Source organism: Rhipicephalus microplus, chromosome 1, assembly GCF_043290135.1.
Source record: "Rhipicephalus microplus isolate Deutch F79 chromosome 1, USDA_Rmic, whole genome shotgun sequence".
Classification (NCBI taxonomy): domain Eukaryota; kingdom Metazoa; phylum Arthropoda; class Arachnida; order Ixodida; family Ixodidae; genus Rhipicephalus; species Rhipicephalus microplus.
In genome coordinates this window covers 276,273,795-276,285,939 of record NC_134700.1, presented here as the reverse complement: position 1 = coordinate 276,285,939, position 12,145 = coordinate 276,273,795, and the positions used below count along the sequence as shown (strand labels likewise).

At 45.2% G+C, this 12,145-nt stretch overlaps 1 protein-coding gene across 1 annotated transcript in view; it reads right to left on the bottom strand.

Annotated features, from left to right (window-relative positions):
- The window catches only part of LOC119188219 (venom factor-like), a 121,951-nt gene that overhangs the window by 33,758 nt on the left and 76,048 nt on the right, over nucleotides 1–12,145 (bottom strand). Inside the window, exons 28-32 of the mRNA XM_037436152.2 lie at nucleotides 7,635–7,801; nucleotides 6,321–6,479; nucleotides 3,839–3,952; nucleotides 2,445–2,502; nucleotides 2,182–2,227 (exon numbers count right to left, since the gene is read on the bottom strand). Coding sequence (XP_037292049.2) covers nucleotides 2,182–2,227; nucleotides 2,445–2,502; nucleotides 3,839–3,952; nucleotides 6,321–6,479; nucleotides 7,635–7,801 — 544 coding nt within the window. The remainder of the gene's footprint in view (nucleotides 1–2,181; nucleotides 2,228–2,444; nucleotides 2,503–3,838; nucleotides 3,953–6,320; nucleotides 6,480–7,634; nucleotides 7,802–12,145) is intronic.

Below are 12,145 nucleotides of genomic sequence, written 5' to 3'. Positions count from 1 at the left end.
GAACGCTAGCATTTATACTATAAGTAGCATAATAAATGAAAACATAAACACAAAATGTGTACTTATCATGCTCACATTGTTATCAAGTAACCTTACGCCGTGTGCTATTCTTGTTTTTTTTAGATTTTTTTTGCTGTTTCTCGTTTTGAGGTTTTCTGGTGCCATTTTGCCTTTTCCTACACCAGTAAACAACGATGGTGTCGCTCGGTTGCTGCAAGTTCCCATCAGAGCTTATGCGCGAGCATGAATGCGTGTTGATTAGGTGATCTAGCTGTATTTACCGAGCTAATAGAAATGAAGACAGCGGTGCGTCGTCAAATATTTTATTCTCCGCGTGTGAAATTACTGAGAAAGAACATGTGCGTGAGTGATATCATCAGCTCAGTAGGTCTGCCAACGCAATAGCCACCCTCAAAGTGACACCGGTGACCTGCCAGTCTTGAGCAAGAGCAGTTCCTTTAAAGCAAAGTTGCGAATGGAAACTGTATGTAAAAAAAAAGACATTTTGTTGCGATAGCAGTTATATGAACACTCTCGGCTGGATTTCGCCGCCGGCGTCGGCGTCGATGTCATGCACCGTATATGTATATGTATCTATATATACGAAAACGCAAGAAAGAAAAACAACAACAACAAAAGACCACTTCGGCGTGCGGAATCGAACGTGGGAACTCGGCAACGTGAAAGTGAGGCGTTAACCACTGAGCCAACTCGGAGAACGATATTCACCATTCAAACAGCAAGCTATTTATATCTACCATTCATCGCTGCTGTGTTTTCAGCATAACCAGAAAGATGGCGCAATGCCGGCACGTCGCCTCATCGCGCAGCGGCGCCCGCTTTAATCTCCTATACGCGTTTTTTGCCCGGCTTAAAGGAGGGGAGCGACGCTCCTTCGCGCGCCCTTATCTCGCGGGGGTGAGGAGGGGAGGATCGTACGCTTTGGCTGGCCTGGCTACATGAAACAATTCTGCTGTAGTTACCGGGCGCACAAAGGTCGGTGCAATCATTGCAGTTTCCGTTCGCGAAAAGCGCGAGCTTTTCAGATTTAGTGGAGTAACAAATGAGACGTTTATTCGCGTACATCCGTACCTGTGAGTACGTTGCGTGCGTCATTTGTGCGTGAGAGACAAGGAGCATGTTTCGATCTTCTTTCCATTCTGCGCGTGACCTTCAAAATATTTGCTGTCGTGTTTATTGCTTCGCTTTTGCGGCAAAGCTGTGACTTTTTTTTCATAAATTGTATTTCATACGTAGTCGATGTTTCAATTGCCTACGTCTGCTGATACATTCATGCTAAAAATCACGTACAGTAACACCGTACCCGCCGGCGTTTATGGCGAGAGTGGTTCTTGGCGGTTTGTGATAATGACAGTGGTTTTCAAGGATAAATTAAAATCGCCGGTGCGAAGCACCGCCCGGGCAGCAGGCGCATTCATGCCTATTATGCGGTCGACAGTGCAAAACAGCGTTCTTCACCGAGAAAAGAGTGTTCTATACCTGTTTGTATTTACGATCTTGAGTTGCCATTGTGTTGCACATCCTATCACACAGTTTCCCCTCGACCGTACCTTTTTCTTTCTTTCTAAAAATAAATCTTGCCACTCCCATAAATAAAGCTGGTTTCTATGTTCCTTCAAATCAGAATATTTAATTGCTTTATAAAAAAACAAAGCAAGCATTACTGCATATTTTGTGCTCGATTTGCAAGCGGGCTTGAACCACTGGTAGATTACCGTTATAATGGAAATAGCAGAAGAGCACAGCAATGATTTCATGTGTTTCTCCTTCGTTGGTTCATCAATGAGTATTTGAAGGCTTGTGATAACTTCAAATTAAGCATTATATAACCTTCAAAGCTATATGTAACCTGTCTTTTAAAACACTCTTCCAAAATAACAGCATAAACCTTAGATGCTTGTGCGAAAACGTGCGTGTTGAATGCACCTCGGAACCAAACTCACACGTAAGTGAACTACTTGGCTTATTTACGCATGTGCAGAGGCTCCGCCCACGTAGCTTTGACTGTGCTGCCACAGAAATTTGTAATGAGGTGTAGAGGCAAATGTCTCTCATACTCCAGTCAAGTGCTCATTAGCTCCTTAACCAGTTTGATTAGTACATTGTATTCTGCAAAGACAGCATGAATCTCTTTCTAAAAGGAATAATTCTCCAACTTACCTCGCACACACTTTCATTCCGTACGTTTCCCGGAGTTTTTCGTTACCTGGGTATGAATGAAGCGATGGCGGAGAAAGCATGAGAAACAAGAACCGTCTTGTAAGGCTGTTTGGAATCCTTCGTAGGGCATATGCGTGCCATCTTACCGCTTGAACATAGACCTTTACGCTAAGAATTTTATAAGAGCATCACAGACATATAGGATTATTGTCATTATACGTGTTTGGATGATGTGGCAAATATCAACATTTCAATAGACTCACTTTGCAGCGCTTTTTGTATGTCCACCTTGTTCTGCCAGAACTTTATGTCGAGATCGAACTGTAATCGAAGCGAAATAAACATAATAAACACTTCAAGAAAATCACTTAACTGCCGTAATGCGTGTTTAATTGCTTGTCCATTACATGTGTTCATGCATAGAAAAAAAGCCTGAATATGCACCCGTATCGTGTCGTGCGTTGAAAACCCTGAAACCGCAAAATGAAGGAAAGTGCGAATTAATGACGGGATGACGAGAAAGAGCTGGTGAAATTTGAACACAGCAGTGTGTCGACGTTGCTACTTTGTGAGATGGACATTTGTTTAAATGATTGCTTAAAATTTGTCTATCATTCTGATATGGTGACGGGCGAGTTCTGACGGACGAGTTCTGACGAACGCATAACAAGTTATCGAAGTTTATGCAGGCACAGAAGATACGAAGATGCTACCGGCTGCTAAAGCTCTCTGCGCTTTCATATCATATTTTTTTGGGGTTCATACGTGTACGTCATAATATTAAAGGGCAAACTATGAAGCCCGAGGTCTGACTGGAAAATTTGAGCGTACGGTTAAACATAATTCTGTTGTCAGATAAAGCAGCCGCTATACATTAAAAAAGAGAGAGTGATTCAAGAAAAATAAATAAATAAAATCCAGCTATTTCCTGCCTCCCGTCGTAGGGGTGCTGCTCAGCGCCGATATAAAGCATGTATTGAGACCCGCAAGCAGGGTTTAGCGCTTTGGTACGTATATAAACAATTGTAACGTTAAGATCAGGTGAAAGATGGTAAGTTGCACAAGCGAAAGAGATCGTGTATATATATATATATATATATATATATATATATATATATATATATATATATATATATATATATATATATATTGTAGAGAGGAAGAAGAATATGTACCGCAGTGGTTCACGCCTTTAGCAAGAGGAGCCGAGCGCGAGCTGTTCCCCCGAGCGTTGTGTTTCCTGTGTCGGTTGCTGCCGCCCGCTTTCCGCATCAATAGACCTGTTGTGCAAGAACTACTTGCGCCAATAAACCCCGTTTCAGAGAGGTGGAGGTGCTGGGTAACTCAACCTGAAACTCCGCAACAGGAAACTACCTGCCATTCCAGACATGGCTGAAGAAAACACCCAGCAAGGTACGACCCAGCCTCCGATGGTCATCGTGACCCACTGCGGCACATATTCTTCTTCCTCTCTACAATATATATATATGCACTATGTCAGGACTTTCGGAGAAATACGCTGCAATAAACAAGCACTGAAGCATATGCAATATTTCTAAATCTAAAGTTAACCAGAATGATGTTGTGCCAATAATATGATAGCAGTAAACCTTTCTACTTTAATGAAATCGAAAGCGGAAAGAAAAGCGTACCGTACCTTGCACAATAAGTCTGCACTATCAACAGGGACGTGGTAACTGGTGGCCAAGTACATGGTTGCAGTTCCAGATCCTTTCACATTCACAAAAACCTGGTCATTGAATTCCGGGATCTGTGTAACGAGAGCGAGTTGAAAAGTTTACAGGTAATATAAATTGGCCCGTATCTGCATGTTACATTGAAAATGTCGTCGAAAGACGAGTCTTGTCTCTGGAGAGAGTGAACAAAACGTATATTTGATGTTCTGCGCAAGAGAATCAGTGAATGGCATCAAGTCACGTCACACGTGAGACATGAGTGCTATCTGGCACTTATCTTGGAAAACGAAGCGCGCGGCGTGCGTGCCCGTCCAAGAGAGGATAAGGTGTAGAACGCAAAGCGACGGGTTGGAAACACTTGCCTTTTCGTGCAAGCGTTGCATTGTCAGCGCAGCGTGATAAGCAATACGGTCCTTAGAATTACTTATGTATGCCTTTCTAGTAAAAAGACGCTCATACAGAATATTGACGTATTGTTATGATGCCTAAGATATGCGCAATAATTTCTTTTTAATTGAGAATCGCACAATTATGAGCGCTAAACCTTGAGCAATATTGGGTGGCGATGCGGATGGGGTAGGCCGTTTGGAGTATCATTTGGTGCCGTTTAGAGTATTGTTAGGGAAAGACAAACAGACAAATGTACAGACAGACAGACAGACCAAAATTTTTGCGTCGAAGGTCCCCTGACGGACTATCGTCTTTAATTGGAGAAGCTGAATGTTTCAAATTGCATGAAAAGAATTGCGATCAGTAGGAATAACAACGTGTAAATAACAACGTGTCTTGCACACTGCATAGAAAGGTTAAATTTTATGTAGATACTGTTCACTACAAAAATTTGTTTTTCCCTCTTGTGTCCAAGTCTGCCCTCTTTTAACTTTACTACAATGAGTTCCTACTAGTTCAATGTAACATACATGTTGTCTAAACACGAGTAGGAGTATGACCTCTTTATTCTTGCCGTGTTAGTCTCGAAGAGGTAATTCAGGGATGACACTTCCTGGGTATTTGTTCGTGTGGTTCATTTGGTTGTGCTGTACAAACAAACAAACAATCAAACAAACGAGCAAACAAACAAACAATAAACGAGTCCCTCGATAAAATCATCTTCTCTCATTCATTATTAGCTATGGCTTAAACTAGCACGCGAGGATTTATTTCCCAGCTGTCCTGTCGTGCAAAGATCCCATTCTAGGTGACGCCTTCTAGCAAGATAGACTGTTACACAAGCGCCGCTTCGCTACAAGCGGCCTTGGCTAATACTCCCAAGAATTACACATACAGTGGACAGGGAAGTGCTTTCCGTCGTTACTCAATTGGTATAGCATCGGCAAGTAATCTGAAGGTTGTTGGTTCGGATGCCACCGATGAAAAGAGTGATTTTTATTCCACTTTAATCCATTTAAATTGACATCGCTACACGACAAAGCTGTAGACAACAATGAATGGCCTCTAAGCGTTCCCAAGCGTAATTTGCTTTTGGAATAATTTGACTGTGTCAAAAAAAATGAGCCCCTAGGAAGAAATAAAATCTTATTTCGTCACATGACATGGCGTCGCGGCGACACACCGTGTCGGTTTTGTACCCCGACAGCGAAACCCCATGACACCGACCGGAAGACACTAAATTACTAGACGTCATTGACAAAACGCCGAAAAAATTAGCACGTCATGAGGCGTCTTTTATAAGATAGCTGCACATATCGAAACGTTGGTCAGCCTTTTTGAGGCACTTGTTTGTGCTCAGACAACTTGTATATCCCATTTCGTTGCCAATCCTCTGTACCCGCATATGCATTACAACGCTGCATATACTTTAATATATAAGCGGTAACCTCTTTCACAAGCATGCCATTTGATGTACTTTTGTGTGCTGTAAAGCATGACCATGAGGTTTGGTCTCAAACTCACAGAGCATGAAAGTCTGATGTCGCCCTTACTGACATTGGAGAACAAATGAAGGAGCATATTTTTTAGGAGTATGCTGATAATAATATATTGTAATGTTATTTATGTTCGTATATGTACACTCAAGCTGAGAGGCTTACAAGCTAGCCGCGTTTCAAATGCGACATTGCCTGCGAATTAACATCGGTATAGTAACAAAATGATAAAATATAAATATGTACCATAAGAAAGTATATCACTCAAAATGCTTCGATATCTACGGCAATGGCTCGATTTTAAAAAGCCTTATTATACACGTAAAAAACTTCCACTAACAACCCAATGATAGATGCTCCACTTCATTTCCTAGTATTAGTTTTTCTGTTGAACTTTCGAGATAATAACAAGAGTAGTAAAGCACCACGCATTTCGCTGCAGGAAGTGTTTAGGAGTGCCTGTCTGTGTTGTGTATTCTGCTCTCCAGCGTTTGCCCTTAGTTTCCCGTTCGCTTTGTGCTTTGGTTATATCAAAGCTGGTGTGCTACATACATACCTCTATCCTGTTCCGCACTTGCGCGTTGTCTCGCTTGATGCGCACGGTGCGAACGAAGTTCCGATCGTTGCTGCGCGTTATCTTGCAGGTCAAGTCGATGCCCGAGTTGCGGGCGTAGATGGCGTACTTGGACAGTGCTTGTAGCGCCACAACAGTGTCCTGAGAGAAGATCAAAGTAAAAAAAAAAAAAAGAAAGAAAAGGAGAGAAAGTATGCATGCGTTTCTGTGTACTGCAACGAGGGATTCTGAATCAACAAAGCATTTTGTTTTTGAGGCATCCTTATGCCTTAATTCTGCCTTTTCAATGAGATACTGATGATAAACAATAATATAGGTGTCCTTAGCGGTGCCAGTTTGATGGCTGCTCTTCGTGAAATGCACTGTATAGGCAGACTTTGAGGATAATTTATGTTAGTTTAGAGGTAGCGGGAACCCACACAATCAGACAGGACCTGGTTGTCTACCGTCGTGCACAGCCACTGTAAGTGAGAGGAGCGAGTGATAGGCAGCGCAAATGCGCGCACTTTATTTCACGGGGTTTGGCCAGGTGACTGCCGACGCGTCCAAACGAAAGGAAAGTTTTCTTATTTTATTTATTAGGCTTTCGTCACACCTTTTACGGCGTTATTTGGGCGACACGGAAGCTCAGATAGCCCTACGTTACCATAAGCAAGTGCCATAAAAAAGAAAAGAAACGATTGCTATAGCCTTAGTAAACCATCTTTTCATGATATCGAAAGCACCTCCCTTGTCACGACAATACGTTTGGTAAGCCAGAAAACTCACGAAAAGTAACCGCTGTTGTTGACGTCAAATTCAATTACCAGCACCAACACGCCGAGACGTCACATATATTGCTGGGGTGTGCTACTGGTCACATTACCAAAGAGTTTAATTAAATTACGTTCAAGAAGTGCCAGACGCTTAACCTGGAAAGCGTTGCGAAATTAGCTTGAGTGAATATGGCTAAACTTAATTCGACAGCATAAGAACGGCATATCGTTCTTGAATACAATGACAAGAAAATAACAAGAAAATGGACGATTCATTGAAAGTGCACATTTATAAGCACACATTCATGCTTAAATTTTATCAAAAATACACGAGATGGCACGTCATTTCATAAATACTTCCACATAAATATCTTGTCGTAAATGCTTATACTATCATATATTCTACGAACCACTTCCTCTAGAGTACGATTCACCCCATTTCGCCTCCAACAACTCCCCGAGATTGCAAGATCAAATAATATTATACTGGAATTGAATCGAGGGTCACCGTATTGAATTCAACAGTGTGCACATGGCATACCTGACTGGAACGGAGGGAACCGCTAGGGTTCATGCGTAAGTTCAGCCATTGCACAAGGGGCGTGATGTCGTTCCTGCTCGCACCGGCTTCGAGCAGGGCCATGAGCGCGTACGAAGTGGCCTGCACGGACAGGGGTTCGCTGCCAGCGGAGACGTGCAGTCCGCCATCTGCAAAGGTTTACACAAATACGATTATATGGATACCGTTTAGCAGGCTTTAGAGTGCATCAACATTTAAACGACGATAGTCTTCCTTGGTATACTTAAACGAAAAATTTTGGTCTGTCTGTTGGTATCTGTCCAACGATTCAGCCACGCGGCGAAAGTTTAAGCCCGTGCTGAAAACCCACTCATCTTGATCTGGTGGCTGCGTTCATACTTGTGAACATTATCAATCAAAAAAGCAAATATTACGAATATTTGAGGAACAAATCAATACATGAGTATTAGTTTGTGTGTTTTTATTTAGAATATGCGTAGATGCGTGATTCTGAACATTGAAGAGTTTACTACGCTGCGCTGACAATGCAACGCTATGCGAAAAAAAGCGGATATAAAGGAAGTAAAGGAAGAGGAAGAACACAAGCAGCTGGTAGGTGTGCGAGGGTGCCAATCAGCCATTGTGACTCTTCCTCTTCCTTTACTTCATCTCCGTGACAATATTTACGACGCTCCTTCATACTCCTGCCAGATGGCGCTACATCTCAACAGCGCCTACAGTCAGAAGGCTGTCGTCTTTCAACGTTATTTGCGGCGAAGCGCGGAGATAAGCGGACAATTTTTTACCGCAATTTTCGTGGCAAATCGAGAATTAGAGAAGCAATGCATATTACGCAGACAAGCGAATGTGCTGCGCGCTCATGTTGTTCAAAGAAAGTTTAATATTACGTAAACCAGACAGATCCGTTCAAGTTTGCCTTCTTTCAGAGAAAAAAAAAAATAGGGGGAAAAACGGCAGGGAGGTTAACCAGCCTATAGGCAGCTGGTTTGCTACCCTGCACATGGTGGGGCATGGGGGAGATGAAAGATAGAGATGAGAGAGAGAGAAAAGAGACAAACACAGCACATGAAGCAGTACGTGCACGCACATTCTTTGAGATAAGTACCCGTAAGTGTAATACCCTACAAGAGTCGGTTTTGAATGTAGAACAGTTGATTTGTTTCGAAATGCGCTGAACAACATTAACAGTTTTTGCCATTACTGATAGTATAACCATCCATTTATCAGAGACACGCAATGTTTCCCTTTGTTTTAAATACATGTCAGTGGGCAAAATTATGATATATGTTGTATAATGTAAATGCAAGGTAAGCAGCGGTAGCGGCGTCGGTACCGAAGCAGCAAGAGCAGGCCGAGTATACGGGCAGCGTCGCAGCAGCAATCAGGCAGTCCTAGCTCGTGCCTCGCGCCCACGTGTCGATGTCGCTGCAGTAGTGGGCATTCCTCTTCACTACACTTCGTCCCCCGTCGGAAAAGGAGCCATCCTGGCGACTCACGGTGAACAGAGTACGAGCGGGTCGTAATAAAGTTTCAGCCGCTGTACGTGAACAATTTCACGTCCCCGAAAGCGCTGGTCTGTGGATGGCGTAACGGGTTCGACGATGTAGTTAACTGGTGAAGTCTGCGAGACAATGCGGTAGGGTCCCTGGTATTTTGAAAAAAAAACTTCGAGGAAAGCCCTGTAGGCACAGCGGGAACCCAAAGCCACACAAGAGTGTTCGAAACAAAGTGGGGGTACGGGTGGTTATCGTCACGCCGAGATTTTTGTCTCCATTGGTCAATGATTGTGAACGACTGGGCGAGCTTACGGCATTCCTCGGCGCGGTGGGCAGCTTCAGAGATGGGCGTAGACTCGGAGGAATCGGGGTGGTAGGGCAGAATGGTATCTAGTGTGGTGGAAGGGTCTCGGCCATATAACAGGAAAAATGGTGAAAAGCCGGTAGTCGCCTGTGGAGCAGATTGTAGGCGTATGTTACAAAAGGCAGAATGAGGTCCCAGTCGGAGTGGTCTGAGGCAACATACTTTGATATCATATCGCCTAGGGTACGGTTGAATCTTTCCGTTAATCCATTCGTCTGCGGATGGTAGGCGGTGGAAGTCCGGTGAATAATACGGCATTCGGCAAGGAGTGCGTTGACGACTTCAGAGAGGAACACACGTCCTCTGTCGCTGAGAAGTTCGGGCGGTGCGCCGTGACGGAGAATGAAGTGCCGCATGAGAAAAAAAGATACGTCGCGTGCTGTGGCAGCAGGCAAAGCGGCTGTTTCTGCGTATCGTGTCAGATAGTCGACAGCGACAACAATCCAACGGTTTCCGGAAGCCGTGAATGGAAGAGGCCCGTACAGATCGATCCCAATGCGGTCAAAAGGCCTGGCTGGGCAAGGAATTGGCTGGATCGGACTAGAGGTATGATGAGGCAGAACTTTCCGTCGTTGGCACTGCGGGCATGACTGAATGTACTTGCGCAAAAAGGTGTACATGCCTCGCCAATAAAACCGGGAGGAAATCCGAGCGTATGTTTTGAAGATGCCCGCATGTGCGCACTGAGGGTCAGCGTGGAAAGCTGAACATATTGCAGCACGAAGATGGCGAGGTATGACAAGTAGCCACTTTCGGCCCTCAGACTTGTAATTCCTGCGATAAAGGAGGCCATCACGGACCTCAAAGTGAGCCGCTTGACGGCGCAACGTTCGAGAAGATGGAGAAGTCGACGGATCTGAAAGGAATCGCAAAACAGAGCTGATCCAGTCATCCTTGCGTTGCTCAGACGCCATGTCACAGTTATCTGGGAACGCAACCATTTCGTCCACGGCAGATAAACATGCAGAGCTTTCAGCGGACATAGGCGAGCGTGATAAAGCGTCGGCATCAGTGTGACGTCGGCCAGACCTGTAGACAACACGCATGTCGAACTCTTGCAACCGCAAAGCCCAGCGAGCTAAACGGCCGGAGGGGTCCTTCAACGTGGATAATCAACGAAGCGCATAATGATCGGTGACTACGTCGAAAGGGCGACCATATAGGTACGGTCTAAATTTACCTAGAGCCCATATAATTGCCAGACACTCCTTCTCTGTCACAGAATAGTTCTTCTCCGCTTTGGTGAGGGTACGGCTTGCGTATGCGAATACGTACTCCTGGAATCCCGATTTACGCTGCGCGAGCACGGCGCCGAGTCCAACATCGCTGGCATCGGTGTGTACCTCCGTCGGAGCAGTCGGGTCGAAATGACGCAAGATTGGTGGCGAGGTTAACAGACGGCGCAACTTTTCGAAAGCATCGTCACAGGCAGGTGACCAAGCGTAACTTTTCGAGTCACTGCGTAGAAGTTCAGTCAACGGGGCGGTGATCATAGCAAAATTCCGAATAAAGCGGCGGAAATAGGAGCAGAGGCCAAGAAAGCTGCGCAGATCCTTCAGAGACGCAGGTTTAGGGAACTCTGCAACTGCCCGAAGCTTGGCTCTGTCAGGAAGAATACCCTCTTTAGATACAACATGACCGAGGATGGTGAGCTGACTTGCGCCGAAGCGGCATTTCTTAAAGTTGAGCTGAAGGCCGGCGTCAGTTAGGCACTGCAGCACTTCATCTAGCCTGTGGAGATGCGTTGGAAAATCCGGGGAAAATATAATCACGTCATCCAAGTAGCACAGGCATGTTTTCCACTTCAGGCCACGCAAAGGATTGTCCATCATCCGCTCGAATGTTGCGGGTGCGTTGCAAAGACCAAAAGGCATGACACAGAATTCGTAAAGGCCATCAGGTGTGACAAAGGCTGTCTTAGGCTGATCTTCAGGTGCCAGAGGGACTTGCCAGTAGCCACTCCGTAAGTCAATAGAAGAGAAGAACTCCGCACCTTGGAGGCAGTCAAGGGCATCGTCGATTCTCGGTAACGGGTAAACGTCCTTTTGAGTTATTTTGTTAAGACGACGGTAGTCAACACAGAAGCGAATTGACCCGTCCTTCTTCTTAACGAGAACGACTGGAGATGCCCAGGGGCTGTTCGAAGGCTGGATGACGCCACGCTCGAACATGTCAGCTACTTGGTCATCGATAACCTGGCGCTCGGCTGCGGACACGCGATAGGGTCTTTGACGCAATGGCGCATTGGTACCCGTGTTGATGCGGTGACACACGGCTGACGTGCGGCCGAGGGGAGTATGCTGGCAGTCGAAGGAATAACCGAACTTGTTCAGTAGTCGTAGAAGCTGAGCACGTTGCGAAACGGTTAACGTGTCGGCGATGGAGCTGCTCAGTACGTCCGGCCTTGTAGTCTGCGGCGAAGAGGCACAGGTCACTCCGGCGACTTCGTGTTCGGCGGAAGGACCAGCCGGCATGTCGATAATTGCAGAAGGGTCGAGACTGTAAACACGCCCGACGCACTCACCCCGGAGTAGTGTTACAGGACATGACAACAGGTTCGAGATGAGTAGTCTGCTGACGCCGTCATGAAGTTCTAGAAGGGCATAAGGTAGCGGCGAACACTTGCGACGAACGAAAAGAGCAGATGGCGT